The sequence below is a fragment of the Salvelinus alpinus genome, chromosome 8 (assembly GCF_045679555.1).
Source record: "Salvelinus alpinus chromosome 8, SLU_Salpinus.1, whole genome shotgun sequence".
Classification (NCBI taxonomy): Eukaryota; Metazoa; Chordata; class Actinopteri; order Salmoniformes; family Salmonidae; genus Salvelinus; species Salvelinus alpinus.
In genome coordinates this window covers 67,060,272-67,086,727 of record NC_092093.1, presented here as the reverse complement: position 1 = coordinate 67,086,727, position 26,456 = coordinate 67,060,272, and the positions used below count along the sequence as shown (strand labels likewise).

The 26,456-nt window shown below is 43.0% G+C and overlaps 2 protein-coding genes across 2 annotated transcripts in view; one reads left to right on the top strand and one right to left on the bottom strand.

Moving 5' to 3' along the window:
* Positions 1 to 1,654: 1,654 nt before the first annotated feature.
* LOC139583561 (uncharacterized) lies at positions 1,655 to 8,339 on the top strand. Its single transcript, XM_071414779.1, has 6 exons — positions 1,655 to 1,812; positions 3,158 to 3,223; positions 3,789 to 3,821; positions 5,296 to 5,412; positions 5,832 to 5,945; positions 6,206 to 8,339. The coding sequence occupies exons 1-6, from the start codon at positions 1,678 to 1,680 to the stop codon at positions 6,395 to 6,397; spliced, it is 657 nt and encodes a 218-aa protein (XP_071270880.1). The 5' UTR covers positions 1,655 to 1,677; the 3' UTR covers positions 6,398 to 8,339.
* Positions 8,340 to 9,246: 907 nt separating this feature from the next.
* acad11 (acyl-CoA dehydrogenase family, member 11) overlaps positions 9,247 to 26,456 on the bottom strand; it is a 57,694-nt gene continuing 40,484 nt past the window's right edge. Inside the window, exons 17-21 of the mRNA XM_071414774.1 lie at positions 25,416 to 25,487; positions 24,689 to 24,843; positions 23,093 to 23,209; positions 21,160 to 21,269; positions 9,247 to 9,804 (exon numbers count right to left, since the gene is read on the bottom strand). Of these exons, the coding sequence (XP_071270875.1) occupies positions 9,690 to 9,804; positions 21,160 to 21,269; positions 23,093 to 23,209; positions 24,689 to 24,843; positions 25,416 to 25,487 (569 nt within the window). The 3' untranslated portion in view covers positions 9,247 to 9,689. The remainder of the gene's footprint in view (positions 9,805 to 21,159; positions 21,270 to 23,092; positions 23,210 to 24,688; positions 24,844 to 25,415; positions 25,488 to 26,456) is intronic.

The following is a 26,456-nucleotide window of genomic DNA, read 5'->3' as shown; positions in this document are numbered from 1 at the left end:
ATTTTTCACAGCCATTGTATCTATGATGAGGGTCTCATGAGGCGGTAGTTACAATGAATAAACTCACACTATGTTCAGTATTTCACAGCAGCACGTTTCCAATCACAGCTGAGGACAATTTAACGTTCCCTTCTAGCCAAGAGGAACAGCAATAGAAGCGCGAGTACATTAGGCCTTACTCTCCTCTCTCCCTCCTCGCTCACTCTTTCCGTCCTTTCCTACATCGTCCTTCACACAGGGTGCTTGCTGTATTCTCCTGCCATTTCTGGATCAAGACATTCATCCATAAAATGGCGTGTTTTGTTTTTATGGCCAAATAAAACTACTAGACAGGCCCCCTTACACGGAACCCAAACCGGCTGTGCGCGGTTTGTCCTATTTAGCTAGCTTGCTGTTGCTAGCTAATTTGTCCTGGGATATAAACATTGAGTTGTTATTTTACCTGAAATGCACAAGGACCTCTACTCCGACAATTAATCAACACATAAAATGGCCAACCGAATCGTTTCTAGTCATCTCTCCTCCTTCCAGGCTTTTTCATATTTGAATTTATATGGTGATCGCATCTAAACTTTCATTGTATTACCACGACAACCGGCAACAAAGTTTGTCTTTCAATCACCCATGTGGGTATAACCAATGAGGAGATGGCACGTGGGTACCTGCTTCTATAAACCAATGAGGAGATGGGAGAGGCAGGACTTGCAGCGCGATCTGCGTCAGAAATAGGAACATCTATTTTAGCCATTGGCGTCGCAGACGCTCGTTGGCGCGCGCGAGCAGTGTGGGTGCAATAATTGAATAACATGGATTTCTAAATGTATTTTGCGACGCTCGCGCACGCGATGTGTCCGGTCTGGTCAGCATGTTACATTCATTCACTCTACTTGGATAAGCACAGCATATGGATGTGCTTGCCAATTTGTGAAAAACAAACAAAATGTCGGACGAAATCGAATCGTACAAAAACACACCAGCATAAAAAATGTCTTCACAAATGTACAAGCACTGCAGTTTCCTTACAACTGTCCATTTTGACTTACTGTAGACAAACCCTTACATTGATTGATGTACTTCTGGAAATGAAATACTATATGGGTGGACTACACATGCCCTCAGCACAACCAGAAGCTCCAAGCCAACAGAAAGGGTTTAAAGGGGCAGTCTGGGATAATATTTAGTAAAAAAAAAAAGATTCTACCATGAAAATATTTAAAGACATTTATTTCATTCGGGTGAGGTAGAGCAGTGTGATCCCAGTTAAAAGATCGATGCCTCTTTAGTGAACCAAGGAACAAACTCAAACCTACTGCTCTTTTCCAGTATATTCTGAAAAGAGAGCCACCAATCTGTCAAGTGTTGTCAACAGAGGTTTGACACTCTCTCTCTCTCTCGCAGCAGTTAAGGTACAAGCATTAGGGAAAATGGATTTCATTCGCTGTCCCGGGCTGGTGCGGGGGTGGTGGGAGCGGTTACTAAGGGAGGACCTTCAGATGACTGATGTGTTTTGGCTGGCATTGAGAGCGCTGGGTTGCGATGTTGTGCAATGCTGTTTGTCTGTGTGAAGCTGGCATGGCCCCCGTTTCTCTGCTCCTCTGCATCTGGTCGTCATTACGTAAGGAGGGGAGGGTATAAAGCAGGGTGCTGACGGGGCTGGGCCCCAGTGCCTGGATCATCATGGAGGCTGCTCTTTGGGTGTTCCTAACTTTTCTCTGTCTGCAGGGCAGCTTGCCCCAGCTCACACATGGTGCAGACTGTACTGGGACATCACAGGGGAAGAACTGTGTCAGCGGGCAGACCACCGGAGGAAAGGTAAGGGATCGGGACTTCAGGTTGTTCTGTTTTGGGGATGAGCTCCTTTGATCAGGTAGATGGAGTTGAAAAGTGTTGGTGCCGGAAAGAGAGATCCGGGGTGAGGGTTTTTTTTGTACAGATTTTATTATGTATTTAATTATTTTCATGATGAAACACGATGAAATGGCTTTTTACAAGCTATTCGAGACACTTCCCCAGACACTGCAGTAACAACATTAGCTCAGAAGCCAAAGAAAGCCAGTATGTGTGCATGTATAGTGGTCGAGGATGTGATATTTTGAGTGGAACACTTGCATGGAGTTAAACAGAGTTACACATTCCAGTAACCTGAAAACAAAGTCTCATTGTAACCTAGTCTCCAGTCGTACTATTACCAAATGCACCCAAGAATAACCTTGATGGAACAAACTCTCTGTAGACCTTTCGTGTGGCCACAGAGCTATTTGAGCTGCCATATTTGCGGTTGACATTCTTTGTGGACATTCGCCATGCTCTGTCCAACGGAATCCTCCTCATCTGGCCAATAGATCCAGCAGATGCAGTATTTCAAATGAGGATTGTCACCCACAACATGAAAGACTTTTGAGTCGAGATGTATTTTCCGTGTGGAAGGTTTCATGTGTTTTGTGTGTAATTACACTATTACAGTGTGTGCAATTATAAACTTCAGATGTGGTTGGGCTCTCTTTTGCCCTGGGCAGCATGACTGAAGAAAACTCTTTTGAATTCAACGAGTTTATTTGCCTGTGCCTTTTTCCACCAAGGTCACAGTGAATGTGGATAACGGAACAGAATATATTACAGGGGTATTTGCCGGTGCTCGCCAACAACTAGCACAGGATAAAATGGACTACCCGGAAAGTTTTCATAATAACGAAATAAAAAAAAGAACAGGGCGAGTCCATGTATTGAGGGATATGTGACCCTGAAGAGCACTCCACCTGCACTGGATTGTGGGGTGTACAAGGCTTATGTCCATATTGGACACCATATCAGTCTCAGCAGTAGTTGTTTCTGTCTCAGCAGAAGTGACCTCAGGGAGCGATATGTCAATGGAGAGGATGTACACCGTGAAAGGGGAAATACAAAACTTTGTTCTAGTGAAACTTACTCCTAACTCCAACAATATGGTCACTGTTTTACCACATTCATCCTGACAGGATATGGTTTTTTATTTATTTACTTTAAGTTACTGTTATACCTGTGTAATAACAATGTAACGACGTACAAACATGTGGTAATATAAAAATGTTGTCATTGCATATGAGTTGGGTTGGGGTGTTATTACATATGTGGAATAAAGAATTATTTTTTTTCACGTGGTAAAACGCTCTTCTCACAGAAAGAAGGGCTTGCGCGCCTAGAGCCATCTGCTGCAAGAAAGACCCAGAACCAGAAACAGCCACAGGTATATGAGCCTCCCTCTCCACAAAGACATCCTACCACAGTCTGTTCTCTATCACAGAGGGATCCCACCTTGTACTGGATTACTTCCCACTCTGGGTTGGTGTATGCATGACATATGGCTGTGTAATGATAACTTCCCAGGAGGCATTTGATTCCAATTAGACACTAAGATCAATGCAACTAAAATGCTTGTTGTCCTAAGATATTGACTATTAATATTAAATATCAATTCACCAAATTCATTGCGCACGCACGCACGCACGCACGCACGCACGCGCACCCACACACACACACACACACACACACACACACACACACACACACACACACACACACACACACACACACACACACACACACACACACACACACACACACACACACACACACACACACACACACACACACGATGCATGTGGATTCAATGGATAAGACATCTGCCTGATGCTCTGACTCTAGGCAGATGTCTTTGGCTGCACTTAATACAATTACATTTGCGGAAGGCATTTCATTTTTCCCAAACTGCATTAATGATTTTAATGGAATATCTTTCTTGTGCCCAACAGCGAGGAAAACTTGGGGCATTCTCTGCACTTGGTGTAAGCATTTATATAAAGACTACCAACAACTGTAATACAATACAACCAATTAGTCTACTGTAACTGTACATAGTTATACAACACTACTGTATTGCTGAAGCCACACCCTTACGGAAAAACCACGATTTCACATGTGAAATTTCCACGTTTTGCACATGAAGTTTCACATGTGAAATTTCCACGTGAATATTTTTCACATGATATTTCACAGATGCTGCAAACAAAAAAAGTGTAATTAGGATACACACACAAACAGTGCTTTTAACGTAGGGTTTGCAATTTACATATTTTACACACTTTGACATATATGGACCACAACCTCTAGTTTCATGGCATTCCGATCTTCCTGCTATGCCGCCATATCTGTGTCAATGACTCATTTCACCTGTATTTCTGCACTTTGGACTTAAGTAAAACCTCAGCTTTGTTAAAAATACACTCAAGAAAAAACATTATAGTTATCATAGTAATGCAGGAATAACATTAAAACAGAATAATATCCCCCACAAACAGTAGACAACTATTCAGAAAACCTTTAAATAGCTGAAATAAGTAATTGAAATCAATGACAGAATAGTCCGATTAACTGATAACTAAAATAGAAGTGCAGATGGCACTCTTTTGCTAAGTGCAGAGATGTATTATTGGTAATGCGTGTGCAGAGGAATGCTAGACTGTGGCGCAGCAGAGAGCTCAGCGTATCCCAGCTCCAGAGGTTGTGAGTTCAAGTCCCAGGTGGGGTCATATTGAAAAGTCAGCACTAAGTGATCATGTCAAATGTAATCATATTGTTATTAATTAAAGATTTTTTACACTATTTTAGCTGAACAGCGTACCACTTACCTTAAAAACCCACATTTACTTGTATTATTTAACTAGGCAAGTCAGTTCAGGACAAATTCCTATTTTACAATGACGGTCTACCCCGGCCAAACGCTCCCCTAACTCGGACGACGCTGGAACAATTATGCGCCGCCCTATGGGACTCCCGATCACTGCCGGTTGTGATACAGCCCGGAATCCAGGGTCTGTAGTGATGCCTCTAGCACTGAGATGCAGTGCCTTAGACTGCTGCGCCACTCGGGAGCCCTTACATATAAAACACGTATAATTTGCAGTTACACGTGCAAAAATCGCATTTCGCTGAGTTCACAAGTTGAGCAGAAATGCTCACATGTAAAAATCAAACTCTCATGTGGAATTGACGTGGAATAAAGACGTGAAAAACCATGTTGTCACATTTATTTCACAAGATCATGTTTTCACACGCGTAGTTTCGTGTTATCACGTGTCGCACGTTTTGCTTTTACATGTCACGTTAGCACATTAACTTCACATGCGGTCACATTACCACGTGAAATTCCGAGTTGTTTTTCTGTAAGGGCAGTGGCATGCATATTATGCTTTTTCAGCCCTCTAAAATTGCTCCGTGTTCATCAAGAATGTAATGAATGCCTCATGTATGTCTTAAAAGATTAGGCCGGATTACGACTTGCCATCGGTCAGACAGAAGAGACAGTTGGGGAGGAACTCCCTGCTTCCTGGGTCCTTCTCAGCCAAGGGCTTCCCCAACACACTCATCAAAGTTCAGGTAAGACCGGAGAAAGGGAAGGAGGGAGGGGAAGATAGATGAAGACGGGAGGGAGGAGTCTCAAATGATCCAATGGGGCTGTTGTGTTGTCATTTTTGCGACCCCTTAGAAACAGTGGAGTAAGCAAGAATGCGAAGGTGCACTGGAGTTTTAAAAGAATCCTGCGTTGCTTTCGTGAAGCACTTGGTGTGCTAACACACCAGTGATGGCTGGTGTCATTGTAAATAGGAGGGGCTCATTGTAATGCCTGGGGTGGAATAAATGGAACCGCATCAAACACAGTTTCCATTATTTTGATACTTTACATTTTTCCATTCCAGTCTTTATTATGAGCCGTCTTCCCTTCACCAGCCTCCTGTGTAACATACAGTTGCCCCTTCTAGTTTCTAAATGATCCCACGGGAATGTTGTTCCTCCAGACAGAGCGGGCCAGGAGACACCTAGGCCAGTCGGGGACCAAGAAGAACAAGTATAAATCCAGAGTGGGATCCTTCTCTCTCCTCCGCAACAACAACCCCAGTGCCTCCCTACAGGTACACAACATTGCCACGACAACACAGGATCAGACCATCATATGATACCGGTCCTTATGTTAATATCAGAACTGTTTGTTTCGTGAGATCCTCAAACGTACTGATGACATGACACAGTACATGTACGGTGTCCATATTAGGACAGCCTCAGTCTAAGCAAGAGTTGCCCAAGTCTCTGAGAGGCTATCTTAGCAATGCTCGGTCGACCTGCATTCAACCTTGTGTCATTGAAGTCTTACGTCATGTCATTGTTCTTCCAGGTAACCAGAGTACGGAGGCAGGTGCAGAATGAGAGGAAGAAGGTGAAGCCAAGAGGACGACCCGGAGCATATTCCTTAATGGGAAAATACGCCGAACCCCACACAATCCCCCCTCCCATTAACTTCTCACGAGTCACCATCCCGGATCCGGGAGCACCCTCATCAGTAAAAAAGCTGACTAGCATAGCCTAGCATAGCGCCACAAGTAAATACTAGCATCTAAATATCATGAAATCACAAGTCCAAGACACCAGATGAAAGATACACATCTTGTGAATCCAGCCATCATTTCTGATTTTTAAAATGTTTTACAGGGAAGACACAATATGTATTTCTATTAGCTAACCACGATAGCAAAAGACACAACTTTCTTTTCCCACCATTTTTTTACTGCATAGGTAGCTATCACAAATTCGACCAAATAAAGATATAAATAGTCACTAACCAAGAAACAACTTCATCAGATGACAGTCTGATAACATATTTATTGTATAGCATATGTTTTGTTAGAAAAATTTGCATATTTCAGGTATAAATCATAGTTTTACATTGCAGCCACCATCACAACTCTCACCAAAGCAACTAGAATAACTACAGAGAGCAACGTGAATTACCTAAATACTCATCATAAAACATTTATGAAAAATACACAGTGTACAGCAAATGAAAGACAAAGATCTTGTGAATCCAGACAATATTTCTGATTTTTTAAGTGTTTTACAGCGAAAACACAATATAGCATTATATTAGCTTACTACAATAGCCAACCACACAACAGCATTGATTCAAGCCAACAATAGCGATAACGAATAAACCAGCAAAAGATATACATTTTTTCACTAACCTTCTCAAACTTCTTCAGATGACAGTCCTATAACATCAAATTACACAATACATATATGGTTTGTTTGAAAATGTGCATATTTAGCGGCACAAATCGTGGTTATACAATATGAATAGTAGCCAAAATGCAAACAAAATGTGGGAGAAATCTTGGGAGAGGCACCTAATCTAATCAATAACTAATCATAAACTTGATTAAAAAATACAGGTTGGACAGCAAATGAAAGATACATTAGTTCTTAATGCAACCGCTGTCTTAGATTTTTAAAACTAACGTTACTACGACATACAGCGTGCGTTAAAGCGAGACCGCACCGAAATTAATGGCGGAATATTAGTCTGAACAATTTCGACAGATATACGAATTAACATCATAAATTGTTCCTACTATTTGATGAGCTTCCATTAGAATGTTGTACAAGTTGTCCTTTGTCCAGGATAATCGTTGCTCGGTTGTAGATTGTCGTCTTCAACTTTGGAATTAGCAGCAAACATTAGCCATATGGTGCAGATGTGTCCAACTCAGCATAACGCAGAACAAAGAAAATCCCAAAAATCGCAATATACTGATATAAACTGATATAACTCGGTTTAAAATAACTACATTATGATGTTTTTAACACGTATATCGAATAAAATCAGAGCCGGGTATATCTAGCGCCTATAACAACAGCTTTTCAGACCGCAATCCTGAGGTCTGTCTCGCGTCATGACGAACGTAGAAAAGATTGCACCCCCGGTTCCAAGACCTCTTGTTCGGCCTCAGATATACCTAGACACCCCATTCCAATTCTCACTGCTTACTGACATCTAGGGGAAGGCGTATGCAGTGCAAAACAGGATTGTTTGTTCCTAAAAACATTTAATTAAACAAGTGATTTGCTGAAGCGCTACTGCTTTAATAGTTCATGAACTGTACTTTATATATTCTCTTTGTAAACATATTGGTTTTACATGTATTATTTTAAAATGTTATAATATATACGTATAATGGAAACACATTGCTGAGGACAAGTATACAGTATCTTTGAAATCCCCTTTAATATTGTCTTTTATGATCTGTTGATTTACACTTAAAAAAAAATTTTTTTTACAGAATTGTATTTTTAAAAAGGTGATTCTTTGGTAATTCTGCGCATATATCAGATTCAAATGAAGTCAAAATGTAGGAGGACACTTCATGAGCGCTTGCCCCATCTTCTACATCTGCATTGCTTGCTGTTTGTACAGCGCTTTGTGACATCGGCTGATGTAAAAAGGGCTTTATAAATACATTTGATTGATAAGGCTACAGAGGTTTGTTATTTTCCAGTTTAGTCTATGACAGAGTTGGGCTTCACCTTGACAAATGGACTAGTACATTTCACTATTCCCAAAAAACAGGCTGTTCCATTAGTCCAATAAATCCCAATTCTCCCTCCCTGTTGCCCAGTGCAACACCTTGAATTCCCACACAACGGGATCTGAGAAACTGCCAGAAGTTATTCAGAAATTGTGGATTAGTGGGGTAAATGTCACTGATTCAATTACAGATGTCAGATCCCCAAATGGCACCCTATTCCCTACATAGTGCACTACCTTTGACCAGAGCACTATGGGTCCTGATCAAAAGTAGTGCGGTATGTAAGGAAGAGGGTGCCGTTTGGGCTGCAGAAAGTGAATCCCCAAGGCAAGGAGGATCAGGGGAAGAGTCTAAACTAGCAGGCAAACCTTTGTGCTGAGAGGGTGACTATTCTGTAACATTTATGGGCATTGGACCAGTTGCTAGCGGGGGGAAAAAATCCTCAAGATGTAAGACTGTGTAAGCCATCTGTTCTAAAAGTCCACCTTAATTTGGTGGAAAGAAAAAAACACTTAATTTTTTTATTCATTTCACCAGCACTAGGAAGCTCATGACATAATTAATGGAGATGGTTTGAGTGTTTTTGCACAGAAGATAAGTCTTGAATGCCCAGCAAAGCTACTGTGTGAACGTACTGTCAGAACAAGGGCTTGGTGACTCCAGGGCAAGGATCCAAGGTGAGGTCCAAGTCTAAGGTGTCCATATTAAAACTACCTCAGTCTCAGCAGGAGGTGTTTCAGTCAATCTCTGGCATTATAGCCACAAGGTAATTGTAAATACATAAACGTTTGTGTTGCGAAACATGCATATGAAGGAGTCCTTGCGATAATCATGATGAATTCAAAAAATGATGCGATTTACCACATATCCAAATCTTTATTTACATATCTTATGAGCATATTAAGGCAGTGTATGTCATTTTAGTTGTAAATTACTCAATTTTATTGAATCGAACAACACGATACCCCATTTTGTTAGCGTCATCTGTAGTCCAGCAGACAACACTTGTTCTACCTGATCTTCATACCATAATACAGTAGACTGCTAGTAGACTGCTATTCCCCCACAATCACATTAAGGCAGAACAAGAGTTGATCATGATCATGTTTTAGATATGCAAATCTCAGAATCTCTGTATGTGGAGATCTACGATTGGCACCCACAGTGACTTGTAGGCGAGACTGGCCTGTCAATCAATCGCCGTAGCTCCCGTGACAGATGAAGCTCCTTCACGGCACTATTAATCTGTGTTAATTAAAACCTCTATTAACCCTTCATCCTGTTAACCCCTGCAAGACCTCACAGCTTGGCCTGGGCTTTCCTCATCTGGTCCCTGAGCTCCAAATGGGCGATGGATGACATGTGCACCTCGTCTGGCCCGTCTGCTATGCGCAGAGTCCTGGCGTACGCATACCTGTGGAGGGACAAATGGGTCGTGTTTATTATGCACCAAACGGAAGAAAAGGGACTGAGACAGGGAGGCACTACCGGAACATGTCCGATAAGAAACGCTTGTTTTCGCTTCAAAACGTTTTGGTACATTTTGCTGGAGTGTGCACTGATGAATGAACCATTGTCATACTCCATCTGAACAATAACAATAATTATTTAGAACATACTGTAGCTGATTCCGGTGATACAGCAGCATCCTTAACATGCAATAGAACAGTGTATGGCTTAAGACATCATAGAGACAGTTAAATACCCTGTAGCCTTGAGGTGAGTGAGTGAAAGTGAGTGAGTGAGTGAGTGAGTGAGTGAGTGAGAGAGAGAACTTGGCCAGATGAAAGTGTCATGTCTTCTGACAATTGACTCTATTAGTACTGTAGTTTGCACTTGAGACACACAAATGGTAATTGATCATTGATATTCAAAGCCATTTCCCTATGTTTTCCCCTCTTCTTCCCCATTGCCTGTGTCCATCTTCCATTGTAAGCGTTGAGCTGCCACCCATCACTGTCTGCGTGGCTGATGCTCAGTGGCAGATTGCCTGCCTGTCGACCTTGTGAGAAAGCATTTTTCCATCTCACAGTGTTTGTCTGCTGTGACTTGGGCTGTTGTGGTGACCATATTACCGCCACGCCGGCAGTCATGAGTCATGACCATTGTAAAATTCCACGTGACCGCTGAGTCACGGTAATCTCCTTTTATGCACTCTGGACATGCGTTGGCAGTATCCAACTGGCTATCGCTAATGTCCTGGTACTCAGCGCTCCGTTGTTCCTCTAATCACTCTGACATCAATGCAAATGCAATCAAAAATCGAATCAAACACTTTTCATCGAAACAGTATCCTGCTTTTAAAACTCACCTCACTGTGATGATTCATTTGAGGAAAGAATTTCAACAACAAGGTTGAAACTGAGTGGAAAACATGGTCGTTGTGGGTGTTGTTTCGAAGCCTAACAACGAAATGGACAGCGCTTTCTAAGGTGATGATTAAAGGTGCAATATGCAGCAATTGCTCTGCCATTTCCTGGTTGTTACAATTCGAATAGTTTGCCTAATTTCTGGACAAAACAAGCAAGTATGGTGTAGAGAATCATTGTACCATCTAAACTGCTGTGAAATATATTTTACTTAAGAAAGAATATCGTATTTTCAGCTGTTTGAAGCTGGTGTATAAAACCGAAAGTAAAAGACGCAAAAAAGGAAATAGCACACATAGAACAGATCTACTGCTTCTTAGACTTGCATTCAATGAGAATGACAGATCTATAACTCAAAATTCTATGTGAATTTGTTCGGGTAGCCCAAAAAATGACATATTGCGGCTTTAATTCAAAACACCCATACGCATATTACAGCTTAAAATAATGATTGTGTAGTTATACAAAACATAGCCTACAGCATATTACACACAGCAGAAAAACACGAAACAAAACTGATTTAAGATGTCTTTGGTACAACTTTCTAACCACGAGTCTGGGAGAAAAGTATAGGCCTAGGCGATGCTGTTGGTTCATTGATCGTGCAGGGCGGCTTACAGAGATACCCTACAATTATACTACATTTATATTTCATTTTGTTTAGCCTAGTAATAGGGCAATTTTTATATTTTAATAGGCTGACACAATACCGTTAGCTACAGAATATCTCACCCCTGTGCGTTTCCATATCCTCTTCTCTCCCTTTCATTCCTTTCTCCAGCACGCAGAACGAGTGGTTGTCAACGGTTTAATGAAATATGTTTTGTTGTGAAAACTAGCATGTTCCCAAAAGGATTTCACTTGTTTTCCCAAATTAAGCACTGGGTAGCTGCAGTAACCGGGTCAGAGAGTCCATGGCATACAGAGTTTGGGCGGAATATCATCTGTCGCGCAGCGAGCATGCTCCTCAAACAGTGGTTGATACGTGAAGTGAAATACATTTCTTATAAGCCAGGACATTTCTATATGCAATCCCGTGTGAAAGCAGCGTTTTGATGGTTGCCAAAAGAAATGGGGAGGATCACAGCTGCTACTACGTGTATTTCTCAGCTGTTCATATTAAACACATGCTCCGCTATAAAAACCAAAGTAGCCTACCCCACATTAGTGAAAAACTAACCGGAGGGAAAGCGGTAACCATTCGCTACGGAGGACATGTCTTTTTTCTCCTGCCCATTTGATAATAGGCCATTCTAAATCGAAACAAATTTCCCATATTAGTGAAGACAGGACTATATTGAGAATAGACTGATAGGTGAAAATATGATCACTTTTTGAGAGAACAGCGTGTGCAGGCTGAGGCAAGGAACAGAGCGCAAGCTTTTTTAGCGAATTTCTCAAATCATCAATAGCCTAAAGTCGCATCATGCAGCCCATATATTTTTGGATTTCTAAGACATTCTAAGGTTTGTATCATTCACAACTGTAATAAATACCATTTCATATAACACAAGCATATTGCTATTACATTGTTATAACTAACTTCTTTCAAAACAGGGTTTCTCACAAACTCATAAGCAGATACTGAGACCCACACACACCCAGAGACAGATGGCTGACACAGACCTTTCATAAACACTGATAAGAAAAGGGTGCTTGGTACTGCATTTCACGAGATACTGAGACACACACACCCAAGGACAGAGGGCTGACGTAAACCTTTCATAAACACAGATAAGACAGGAACATCTACGCACACACAAAATCTCCTCTTCAGTCTGAACATTTTACAGAGACACACAGATATGACAGGAACATCTACGCACACACCTAATCTCCTGTTTTAGCTGAACATTTCTGAAGACAAAGAACTCTACTCAGAGCCAATGGGACAGTGATACTAGCCTGAAGGAGACCTCGCCCAACTCATCAGAACCAACCAGAGGACCAGAACTTCCAGACTCAACCTACTTTCTGTGCTGTATAAAATGTCTATGCACTCTGTTATCTGGGCTCTTTCCGACGGTTTTCTATGAGCCAGACAGAACGAGTCCGTGCACGCTTGTACCAGATATCTTTACTCTTAAATAAAACTGTCGCTTGTCATACAATTTACCACCTTGTCTGAATCGATCCTTGACCGGCTCACCCTTCTCCATATCCAATTATCAACAGAAACTTGGTAAGCAGAGGATGGTTGCCTAGATACCCGGTCCAGAGTGGTTGATGTGGATGTGAGGGGGCGAGTTGGTGGAAGGACGGTTCGCGGAGGACAGGTGAAATCTTTGGGGGGAGGACAACAGTTCTGCTCAGCTCGGGAAACTGATCTCCTGGTCGACCATAAACAAGGTAAGCAAGACCTGTTAAATCAAACTTTGCATATTGTCGTATAGTCTTTCCAAATTTCGATCAGTATTACCGAGTCTGGGTAAGAATTCTTGTTTAAATTTATGTGCATAGATGACATGTGAATGACAGTGAAGTAAATATATGTGGCCATAATTTTGCTCCGATAGTCCGGCAGAGACCGGTCCGGCTGAGTCCGGTAAGGGGATATGTGGTGTTAGATACGCCGTGGTGTTAGATACGCCAGTGTTAAAGTATGTGGTGTTAGATACGCCGTGGTGTTAGATACGCCAGTGTTAAAGTATGTGGTGTTAGATACGCCGTGGTGTTAGATACGCCAGTGTTAAAGTATGTGGTGTTAGATACGCCGTGGTGTTAGATACGCCAGTGTTAAAGTATGTGGTGTTAGATACGCCGTGGTGTTAGATACGCCAGTGTTAAAGTATGTGGTGTTAGATACGCCGTGGTGTTAGATACGCCAGTGTTAAAGTATGTGGTGTTAGATACGCCGTGGTGTTAGATACGCCAGTGTTAAAGTATGTGGTGTTAGATACGCCGTGGTGTTAGATACGCCAGTGTTAAAGTATGTGGTGTTAGATACGCCGTGGTGTAAGATACGCCAGTGTTAGTAATGTGTATTGTTTAATGACAAACGCTCCATGTACCAATAGGGTCGGATGTGTAAATGTCAACTGATTAATGTGTATTGTTTAATGACAAACGCTCCATGTACCAATAGGGTCGGATGTGTAAATGTCAACTGTTTAATGGATGTTGTTTAATGATGAACATTGCTAGTTTGATTGTGATTCCGATAGTCCGGCAGAGACCGGTCCGGCAGAGCCCGGTAAGGAATAGTTTGATTGATAATTTGATTCCGATAGTCCGGCAGAGACCGGTCCGGCAGAGCCCGGTAAGGAATAGTTTGATTGATAATTTGATTCCGATAGTCCGGCAGAGACCGGTCCGGCAGAGTCCGGTAAGGAATAGTTTGATTGATAAAAGACTCATCCGATAGTCCGGCAGCGACCGGTCCGGCAGAGACCGGTAAAGAAGTCTTAAAGTGTAAAAGCCTCATCCAAAAGTCTGAATATTCGTTCGGTGAAGGATGTATTTAAGGTGAACAGTGGTAAATGATAAAGTGGTAACTATTCTAAGTCCGGCTGAGACCGGTCCGACTGAGTTCGGTAAGGAATAAGTTCAGAACCTGTAAATGTATAAAATACTATGTAAGGGTTGAATGCATATGTGTTAATGTGAAAATGTATGTGATAAATGATGAGTATAAATGTACTGTTGTAAACTGTTGGTTGCGCATTCCACAACGCCTGATAAATAAACAATACATATAAATTCTGAGTGTACGAGGGAGAAGCTCTGAGATAAGACAGAGTACGTGTCTCCAGGAATACATTGCTGGTACTAACCGGTGACGGGCTAAGTATATTCAGATAGTCTAATTACAGTGTTAAATTTGTGATAGAATTTAAGCTAATAAAGTAAAATATAAATAAGCATAAAATACACGATATTCACTTGGATGTTTCTGAAAAGGAAGGCTTTACTTCTTCGGTCCTTTTTCAGAAACAAGAGGGGGAGAGAAGAGTACTGATGTATATGCGGCATCAAACTCCGCCTCCCCTGAAAAAGGAACCTCACCCAGGGACATTTCTCCCTCCCTGGGCAAGGCTAGGGATATCTGGCCCCTTATTTGTGATATTCCTTCACACACTCATAACTCTTAGAATAGTATGGGAGTGGAGAGCTGTACAGAGAATGGACAGAAGATGGCAGTATTGCAGCACTCAACGGTCTCCCAGCAAACGGGGAGCCTGTTTGAATGCTGGTGACAGAGAAAAAAATTAAAACCAATTCGGAGTAGAGAGAATACATTTAATAACTTATTTAGGTTAAATTTACAGACTAATGATATTATTGTTATGGATTGGCTGACATGCGATATAAATTTAGCGAAGTATATGGTAAGTTTACACTTTGGAATGGAGAAAGTTGAGAAGTTGATTTTACTTATACGATAGTTTTGCTGCCAAACTTAGTTGGAGTAACTAGATGTTTTGCCTAGAGGCATGAATAAGACAGTCATTTTTGGTATTATATTGGCTAGTTGCTGCGTTCTGAACACAGGTTGAGCGCTAGTAAACGCATATCTTTATTTGAACTATACTAATCTATTTGATAAAAGTACTAAACCTGTATATTTAACATTTGATAATGATTGGCAAATCCATATATTTAACCACAACTTTGAATTTAGCATTGGGTATTATAGGAGGAACGGGACTTTCCCCACCGGGTGTGGCCATATTGAATTATGCTAGAGAAAATTGGTTGTGTCATTTAGAGGGAAAATGTGTACATTATAGCTTTGAGATACTTTTCAAAAGTTGCTGAAAGTTATTGGTTTTTGTTCAGGTAACACCAGAGAATTCGAACAATAAGTAAACGTGTTCTAAACGTGATCTGTTTTCATTATGGGGAACAATGAACGACTCGCAACCTGGCATGGCTGGCAGGGAGTTTTTAAAGGGACAGTACACGTTTATCACAGTTGTGTTACATGAAACATCGGGGAAATTTAAAACGAATGATTTGGGAATACTAGTTTTGAGGTAAATTGATATAATAGAGTTTATAACTCTTGACCATAATTGTAGTTTTAACCACAGAGGAGTCAGGATTCTGTTTTTAAACATTGGCTATGACGGTTTTGAATGGGCTGTTATTGAATTGGTTTGAACAGGAGATATTTTAAGCCTATAGGGCATGGAAATAAAAGTGATAGAGAGCTTATTAGTAAAGAAAGGAATTTATATGGTTAGCATTTGTTTTGGCCATAAGAAGACAGAGATAGGTTTATTAAGGTTATGTAAGGACTTTAGAGATTGACACTATAAGACATGTTGTTATTTTTAAATCCATTTGGGATAGATACAGTCAAAACAGTGAGACACTTAGTTAATATTGCAAAAGAACACATAGTTGTTATTGACTATTATTAGAAAAAGGCAGACAGATGGGTCTACCCCGCACTGTTGAGACCTTGAAGGTTTGAGAGTAGAGTGGGGAGGGTGGACCAGGAAATGAGCAAGGTAGGCTGTGAAATAAGATAGGACAGAAGGGGGTTAACACATATAAGCAGCACAGATACATTTTAAAGTAGATAAGTCACTTGACAGAGAATTGAAAAAGAATAGATATGAATGTACGCCCAAGGGAGAATTGGATATGCGGCGAATGAAAGGGACGTTTCTATATTATAATGTACTAAGTCATGAGTAGGTAAGGTTGATACAGCCAGAGCCAGGTATCAAACGGGGGAGGGGTACATTGTGGTCTAGGATAGGATGGGGCCTATTGGATAATAAACTATTTTAAAATTTAAAATTTCTAGCTAACAAATAGGCATAGAAGTTAAATATATAATCAGATAAAACAAATGAGAAACTGGTGGTTAACCAAACCTGTATGTCCAGGATTTTATGCGTTACAGGTGAATTAAAGGAGAAGGTGATTCACTCGACCTGGGGGCATATCGCACTTGGAGGGTGAGACACACTGACACTGCCGAATGATCACAGAGTTAAGGAGAAGAACTGTTGCTAATAAAGCTCGGGGGTCAACTCCTTCATGAAAAATCCCTGACCCCGTCCTTTCATCACTGTGAACGTTCATAGAAGTGAAAGTGTTGCTTGATCTCTGGCTGATGATGTGTTCTCTGGGAGAGGATGGGGCTTTACAGGACTGCTTGTGGTCCTGAGCTGTCTGATGAGGATACGATGGGGATGTTACCATCACGGTACTGCCAGAACCACCACCAGTTCCAACGGACCAGGGATTCAGCCGGCCTCCTCCACCACTTCAAGACCAAGTCCCACACCACCACCTAAGCTCTCCAATCCGGTACAGGTAATAAATGTGAAAGACATCTCAGATAGTGAACAATTGGGGACTGAAACTGGTTATGAGGAAAGGGAGAATATGTGGTTGGCCTAGAAAACAATAAATAGAAAGGACTGTGTCGTATGTGGACATGCCAGACCTATTCTGGCTGCGCACCCATTTGCCTTAAGTAATGGGGAAGGTTGGATGTGCATATTGGAAAGTTTAAGCCAAATTCAACCCTGTGTAAAACTCTGAGTCTTGTGTTCCCAGAAGTCCCTCCCCAGAAGGTACCGTGGGGAGTCAAGGCATATGGGGGATATTACAGCTGTATCACTGGTACAGGTAGAGGTATAGACTATGGGAGGCTCCCTACTACTGCCTGCATCACCAATGTCACTATTAACTAGAGGTGTTGCTGATGTATGGTGGATGTGTGGACCTGCCAGGCGGTTGACCCCATTTTGAAAGGAGATTGTCAGGGCACATGTGCTTTGGCCAGTCTGATAACACCATTGCCTATTATTGAGGTTACAGCTGACCAACTTCTGGGAGCTGCACATGACACAGAGGCTCGGAACCAACCCAGGAGACGGCAGAGCCGTGACGCTCCTTGGTCCGAGGGTACAGATAACATCCACACCAACCTGTTGGGGGTCCCAATAGGGGTCCCCCCACGAATTCCAGGCATTAAACAGAAATGATGGTCTGTGGCATCTGATGCCCACCATTGGCCCAGCTATTGGTGATACTAAACAAAATGCCTGGATCAATTATCTTTAATATAATCAACAATGATTTGTCAACTACACCCACACTGCACTTAGGGGGATGGCTGAACAATTGGATGCCACCTCTCGAACTGCTAGACAGAATAGGCTAGCACTAGACATGATACTGGCCAACCAGGGAGGTGTATGTAAAATGATTGGAGAACAGTGTTGCACGTTTGTCCCTAACAATACTAGTCCGGATGGGAGCATTTCAAAAAGCTCTGAGTGGGTTGGCAAGGTTATCGGCGGAGATGGAGGGTCTTGCAGGTGTGGAGGAGAGTGGACTGTTCCCTGGCTGGGTGGTTGGTTTGGTAAGTGCACTGCAGTGATGATTACTGGATTTCTGTCCCTAAGTTGTTGTTTTTCGTATGCTCATGTGCCGTAATGCCTGTATCATACCTTGGTTGAAGAAGTCTGTTACAGATCTGGCAAGGACCTCGGGTATGATGCCGTTGCTTGATGCTCCAGTTGGAGAGGCTGATACGGAATCAAGCTTTCGCAGGAGAGTGGGCCTGACAGAGGAGGACCCTTGGTTCGCTGTAGTTGATGTTGTCGAATGAATAAAAAGTGATGTTTGTCCTCCCTGTTGTGAAGGTTTGAAGTTCCCGGGTGGCGACGAGCCCACCTGGTACAGGTTGCATAGAGGGATGGACCTGAGGGTTTAACATTTTCTCGGTTCTAGGTTAATAATGTGGGATTTTGGTTAACAAGGCTTTGAGGCGGTACATGGCCAATTGGCGGCTACCAGCTTGATGGCCTTCCAAAACCGCATTGCAGTAGACATGCTACTCTCTGAGAAGGGAGGTGTATGCTCTATGTTTGGTGAACAGTGTTGCACCTTTATACCTAACAACACCGCCACTGATGGTAGCCTGACCATTGCCTTAGAAGGCTTGAGGACTCTTAATGGTAAGATTAAATCCCATTCTGGTGTAGACACCTCCATGTGGGATTCCTGGATGGATGCTTTTGGGAAATATAAAACCCTGGTGTCCTCAATTTTGGTTTCTATCTCAGTGTTTGCAGCCATTTTGGTTTTGTGTGGTTGCTGTTGCATACCATGCATTCGTTCACTCACCACTAGGGTCATATCTAAAGCCATTGACCCAACAAGCCCTTCCCAGATGTTTCCTCTTTTAGGGGATGAAGGCCCTCCATCTTTTGAGGACAACAACATGCCTGCTGCTTTTACCTTTTTCTAGTTTATGTCACGTCTCTTAGGAGACGTGAAGAGAGGGCATATGAAACTTTCTCTTCAAGAAAGTTTCTGCATATACTACTCCTGCTTGATCCCATGTTTATGTCACGTCTCTTAGGAGACGTGAAGAGAGGGCATATGAAACTTTCTCTTCAAGAAAGTTTCTGCATATACTACTCCTGCTTGATCCCATGTTTATGTCACGTCTCTTAGGAGACGTGAAGAGAGGGCATATGAAACTTTTTCTTCTGGAAAAAGTTTCCCTTCTTTCGCCTGGATTCGCTTAAAGTTATGTCACGTCTCTTGTGAGACGTGAAGAGGGGGAATAAAACTTTCTCTCTGAGAAAGTTTCCCTGGTTGTTTACTTTTGCTTTTCTTACTTTTACCTAGTTTATGTCACGTCACTTAGGAGACGTGAAGAGAGGGCATCAAAACTTTATCTTCTGATAAAGTTTACTCTAATTTTGCCATTTATAGCTTTTGTCCTAGCTTTTGTCACGTCTCTTATGAGACGTGAAGAGGGGGATTTGTAATAAATACCATTTAATATAACACAAGCATATTGCTATTACATTGTTATAACTAACTTCTTTCAAAACAGGGTTTCTCACAAACTCATAAGCAGATACTGAGACCCACACACACCCAGAGACAGATGGCTGACACAGATCTTTCATAAACACTGATAAGAAAAGGGTGCTTGGTACTGCATTTCACGAGATACTGAGACACACACACCCAAGGACAGAGGGCTGACGTAAACCTTTCATAAACACAGATAAGACAGGAACATCTACGCACACACAAAATCTCCTCTTCAGTCTGAACATTTTACAGAGACACACAGATATGACAGGAACATCTACGCACACACCTAATCTCCTGTTTTAGCTGAACATTTCTGAAGACAAAGAACTCTACTCAGAGCCAATGGGACAGTGATACTAGCCTGAAGGAGACCTCGCCGAACTCATCAGAACCAACCAGAGGACCAGAACTTCCAGACTCAACCTACTTTCTGTGCTGTATAAAATGTCTATGCACTCTGTTATCTGGGCTCTTTCCGACGGTTCTCTATGAGCCAGACAGAACGAGTCCGTGCACGCTTGTACCAGATATCTTTACTCTTAAATAAAACTGTCGCTTGTCATACAATTTACCACCTTGTCTGAATCGATCCTTGACCGGCTCACCCTTCTCCATATCCAATTATCAACACAACTAAAGTTGCCAAATAACTCTGAATCTAGCATATAGGGCCTGTTTCAAATGATCACTTTTACGCTCAACATAGCCACTTCATATGCGCACTCGCTCCGGAATGGGAAAAATATCCTGTCTATTTTATTCAGCTAAGTTCAATTATATTCTTCTTAATATAAAATCATTTAATATAAAATAATGGCATATCTTGTCTGCATATCTTGTCTGCTAAATGAAGAAGCCTACAGCCTATGGCCTGGTTCATAGCCAGATAACATACAGTAGACCAACTCAAAATATGTTCTTCTGAAATACATTTTCTTCATATTGTAACGACCCTGGGTTTATAAGCGTGGAAATCGACTTTGCCTTTTGTTTTTGCTGCACAGTCGATAGCTCGCTGGACTTCGGGCTAGAAGGTCGAAGGTTCGAGACCTGCTCTCTGCTGTTTCATTACAATATCATAATGTTTCTTTAGACCTGCTTAAAATAAAGAATGGTTATATTGTGATGGTGTATATTAAATTGATTTCTTAGACTTTTATTAATGTAGATGTTCCAATGGCGCGCATCTGTGGCTTGTATGTGTGGAGGCCTGGAGAGGCTAAACGTCTTTATGTTAAATTAACGGTCAATTACCGTGAGACCGGCAGTCTTTTGCATGACAATAACAGGCTGCCAAAATGTCATGACGCCACAGTCCTAGCTACAACCGTAGACATTTTCTGAGGAAGCGGGCGAGAGGACAGGTAAATTGTGACATTGTAATGTGAAGCACTGCAGCACCGCCTGGCAGTGTCTGGATCAAAACAAACGAGGGTCATAAGGAACCAGCTGTATCGCTAAATGACAATTGATAACGTTTGCTTTTGAATGATTCTAATGAAGCTAAAAATCAATACTGATCTATCAAAAAACAACAAAGCAGTCACCTCAGTTAAAAAACAAAAGACTAAACTAGCTAAATGACAGTTACTTACATCTGAGCGAGGGGGAAGTCTCCAGATACACCCGCACCTCCATACACCTGGATGGCAGTGTCCACTACCTTACACACCATCCTGCCAGCAACCACCTTGATCATGGCAATCTACAAGAGACCATTATGAAGAAATTAACAGGGGGACCAGTAACACTTAAGGTTCATGAAATGCAACACTACATAGGGAATAGGGGTTCCATTCGGGACGCAGGCTGGGCGAGCCACGCGTCCCAGAAAGAACCTGGCTGGTGGCGTGTTCAGTGTTGCCGAGGGCTTTGATCATCCACCCCTGGGACATCTTTGTGCCTGGAAGAGATATCTCATATTTCTCAGAAACAGCACCTGGCCTTTAGATGAGAATCTCTGGATTAATGGGAGCGTTAGGGAGAATCACAGCGTGTTATTCAAGAAACAAGGTATTCCAGGACACCACTCCTCCTTGTCATAACTCCTTACACTGATGGTGGTGGGGTGTGTGTGTGTGTGTGTGTGTGTGTGTGTGTGTGCTGCTGTGACAGCTACAAGCAGGACAACAGGCGGTGTGGAGCCGAGCGTAAACTGAGTGCTACTCACAGCCCTGCAGGATTCGGCATTTAGGGAAAATCTCCACGCCGTGAAACTGATGGAACACAGGCAGGGGTGTGGCGGGATTGACACACACACACACACACACACACACACACACACACACACACACACACACACACACAGGAACTCTAGGATAATGGCGAAAGGTTGTTAACATAGTGCTGTATAGCCACTAATTGAATAGGCCTCAGGTTCTCCTGTTCCATTTGCACAGCTATTCCAAGCTATTTCAACTACTGATGACTCACTGTACATGGTACTGAAACATTATCAACAGAAAAGGCCAATGTATTTCGTAGCATTCCATTCCCTTGATTACATGAGTAGAATAAGTATTACATTATTTGCTTAGATCCAGGCTGTTACGTGCGGGTTGCTGATGCTGAGCCTCGTCTGTGTCAGCAATCCGTGCGTAACGCCCTGGATCAGAGCTACTATTTGTCCAACCCTACAGTATCGTGTCTGTGAGGGGATGTGATATGATAGGAGATGTGAGTGACAGCTCTGTATTCCTGTAGTCACTCCTTAGTCCATCTCTGTTCTGACCTCAGACACGGGTCACGCTGTCACAATGAGTTTGCCATGTCTTTCTCGCTGTCGTCTCCCGCGTCCCCCTTATCAGATTAAACGTGGGGGCGCTGGCTCGGCCCTTCCCTACCCTCGCTCCTTCACTCACCTCATGGAGTGCATCCCAAATGGAACCCTATTCCCTATATGGTGCACTTCTTTTCATCGGGGCCCACAAGGCTCTGGTCAAAAGTAGTGCACTATGTAGGGAATACAGTAGGGGGCCATTTGGGATGCAAATATGTACTAATCTACCCTCGGGTCTCTCATCCCTCCATCTCCACTATTCTCCATTCACCTTATCCTCACCTCTCCTGTCAGTGTACCTCAGTTCAGCTCTCGCGTCAGGCTGATATCATGTCAATCATATTGTAGAGTCCTATTATGTGAGATACTGCGGGTGACTCTTCACCTCTGTGTGTCCCTTGGTTGGTTTTCGAGTTCGGATAGGGACAGGCCAGCTCGGAATACAACCTAGTGTGTGTGTGTGTGTTTGTATGACAGATCTGAAAGCCTCTGTGTATGCACAGTGACTAATAATACAGATGTGACATGAGAGCCATATCAGGCTGACCTTTATAAGCAGGAAGCAGACAGCTGTAATTCATATTTACAGCCCATTGACATTCTGACGTTTTCAGACACACATTTACATAACCAGGCGGTCTGTTTCAAGCAGGCACAGTCTTTACGCCATATTACATTCAGAACTGTCACATAACAGTTAGGGAGACAATTACGCGGTTTGTTCTGCTAATGAGGTGTGTGTGTGTCACCTGTTTCCGGGCGCTCCTGCTGCCCAGTGTGTCCAGAGCGTGAGCAGCATGCAGGGTCAGTAGGCGAGCCTGGTCTATTGCCAGGCGACACTCTGCTATCCAGTGGGCCACAACCTCCTGGACACAGACATACAGCACAGCCAGTAAGTCAGACATTCACAGAGGCAGACAGATATTCAGACATTTAAGCAGACAGACAGACACACAGCGAATAGAGAGACAGAGAGAGAGGGAGCAAATAGACCAGATACAGACAGACAGAAAGATACAGCGAGAGAGAGAGCAAATAGACCAGATACAGACAGACAGAAAGAGACAGAGAGAGAGCAAATAGACCAGATACAGACAGACAGACACAGAGACACAGACAGACAGACAGACAGACTCACTCAATCACAACGTACAGCTCATGAAACGTTTTGACAGTAACTCCATTGGACCTCTAGGTCTCAGCAATTAAGCGGTTTATCGAGCAATGTGATTCCCTCAATTGAATAAAAACTTGATAAGATAAAATACATTTCCCAATAGTGAGTTATTAGGGTTTCTCTACAGTTGTACAGTCGCTGTGCTGTGGGCATCTGCACTGGCTAAGCAGCGCACACATCCAGTGATTCCAAATGCAACAACATTAGCATATTTCACTTGGCAACAACAGCACTAAAAGCCTTAGCACGGCATAAATCCTCATTTTATACACTCAATATTTCTAATCCTCACACTGTAAAGTTTTCATTTGCCACTGTCAGACAAACTCCCTGTGCCAGGGTATCGAGCACTAAGAAATTCCCATCACTACCCCTTTGTCAGCTTAGCGCTAGCTAGATTTCAAAATGTTTAAGATAAACTTGACACGGCAGAGCCCTGAGCACCATTACGTTTCTCAGCTCCGACGCAGACAAATCTGACAGCGGCGGCGTCCTCAATGGCACCCTATTCCCTACGTAGTGCACTACTTTTGACCAGAGCGCTAATGCTAGTCCCTATGTAGGAAATAGAGTGCCATTTGGGACTCAGCGGTGGCATCTCTGAGGAGATTAATCCCATCGGCTGTCACTAAAATGATGGATGCTTGCTGAGTCACTACTATTGGCCCAGACTCTGCCATGGGAGCACATTAAGACAGGAAATAGTGCTGAGTATGACCTGATGCCTGTTCTGATGCCCCACTATGACCAGGGAGTCCCAAATGGCACCTTATTTCCTATGTAGTGCACTACTTTTGAGCAGGGCCCATAGAGACACTGATTTATTAAGAAGAGAATATTCCGGGGACAGGCGAGATCAATCTGATATATCAGAATAAGCTGCTGGCACAGAGAAGTCAGGGAGCAGCACTTTTGTTGAACAAAAGATCATGGCTAGACCGATGCGGAGCCAGAGTTGAACTGGGTACTATCACTCTGACTGTGTACAGCGACGAAAGCCCATAACCATTAGGAATGTCGCTCCACGATGCCCTGTACAGTTATGATGATGTACACACACTCACCAGTCTCGTGGACAGACTACGTCACATAAATGGTATGTTAACGTCTGTCAAATGACTGTGGGATAACATACACACACCAACCCCCCCCCACCCAACACACTCACATGCTGGTAGAGTTTCTTGCCAAAGGTTTGTCTATGCGCAGCACGTTGGCACAGCAGCTCCAGTGCCCATTCAGCAGATCCTACGGCCCTCATACAGTGGTGCAGTCTGCCAGGACCGAGACGACCCTGGGCTATCTCAAAGCCTCGGCCCTCACCTGCACGGGGACAGACACACAGACAGTATTACAGACCATTACTGTCAACTGTCTTTTACAGGTACCGCATCTCCCCGTTAGTTCTATAGATAAGCAAGCTTTAGCCGACGATTGCTAAAGTGAAGTTGTAGTGGCATGGTTTGGCAGAAAACAAAACCATGCATTACAGTTTCTCCTGGCCTACAGACTGTTTTCAGGGTGACATTAAGTTGTAAAATACTGAACTTCCCCTTTAAGGGTCATGCACAGTGTGTACACAGTGGATCATACTAGATTCAGCTGCGGGCAGATTTCTTCTTGAGCGGATGGTCAATCTGTAGACTGCAAATTGACAGCAAGAATCCCAAACAGATGTAATATTTGACAAAACAATTACAATGTCAAACCTTGCTTGCATTTGCATACGATCACATCATATTATGTGTGCAAATACTGTACTTGGGAACAGATTACAATCACTTGGGACTGATTTCCTTGGGGGGGGGGGGGGGCAAAATAAAACCACCAGTTGGGGAACCCAGTGATAGAGCATGTATACCCTGTGTCAACAACGTTAGGATTGCGTATCTTACCCAAAAGAATGTTGGAAGCAGGCACACGCACGTTGTCAAAGTGGATCTCAAAGTGTCCGCCGTGAATGGCATCTGATACAACAGATCATAGGAAATCACAGAGAGAGATGAACGACTGAGGTTACTGTACATAACAGCATGTTTTATGTGCATAGAAAGCCCGATCCAATCAAATCAAGGCTGCGTCCCGAATGACACCCTTTCCCCCATACAGTGCACATAGGCAATAGGGTTCAATTTGGGACGCACCCAACAGTATGGGGAATGAGTAATCTGCCTATTCAGATACAATAAATGACCAAAAGTATGTGGACACCGGCTCATCAAACATCTCATTCCAAAATCATGGGCATTAATATGGAGTTGGTCCCCCCTTTGCTGCTATAACAGCCTCCGCTCTTCTGGGAAGGTTTTCCACTAGATCATTGCTACGGGGACCACAAGAGCATTAGTGAAGTTGGGCACTGATGTTGGGCGATAAGGCCTGGCTCGCAGTCGGTGTTCCAATTCATCCCAAAGGTGTTCGATGGGGTTGAGGAACAGGGCTCTGTGCAGGTCAGTCAAGTTCTTCCAAACAGATCTCGACAAACCATTTCTGTATAGACCTCGTTTTGTGCATGGGGTTATTGTCATGCTGAAACAGGAAAGGGCCTTCCCCAAACTGTTGCCACAAAGAAGGAAGCACAGAATCGTCTAGAATGTCATTGTATGCTGTAGTGTTAAGATTTCCCTTCACTGGAACCAAGGGGCCTAGCCCGAACCACGAAAACCAGCCCCAGACCATTATTCCTCCTCCACCAAACTTTACAATTGGCACTATGCATTTGGGCAGGTAGCGTTCTCCTGGCATCCGCCAAACCCAGATTTGTCCGTCGGAATGATAGATGGTGAAGCGTGATTCATCACTCCAGAGAACTCGTTTCCAATGGAGGCGAGCTTTACACCCCTCCAGCCGACGCTTGGCATTGGGCATGAGGATCTTACGCTTGTGTGCAGCTGCTCGGCCATGGAAACCCATTACATTAAGCTCCCAACGAACCG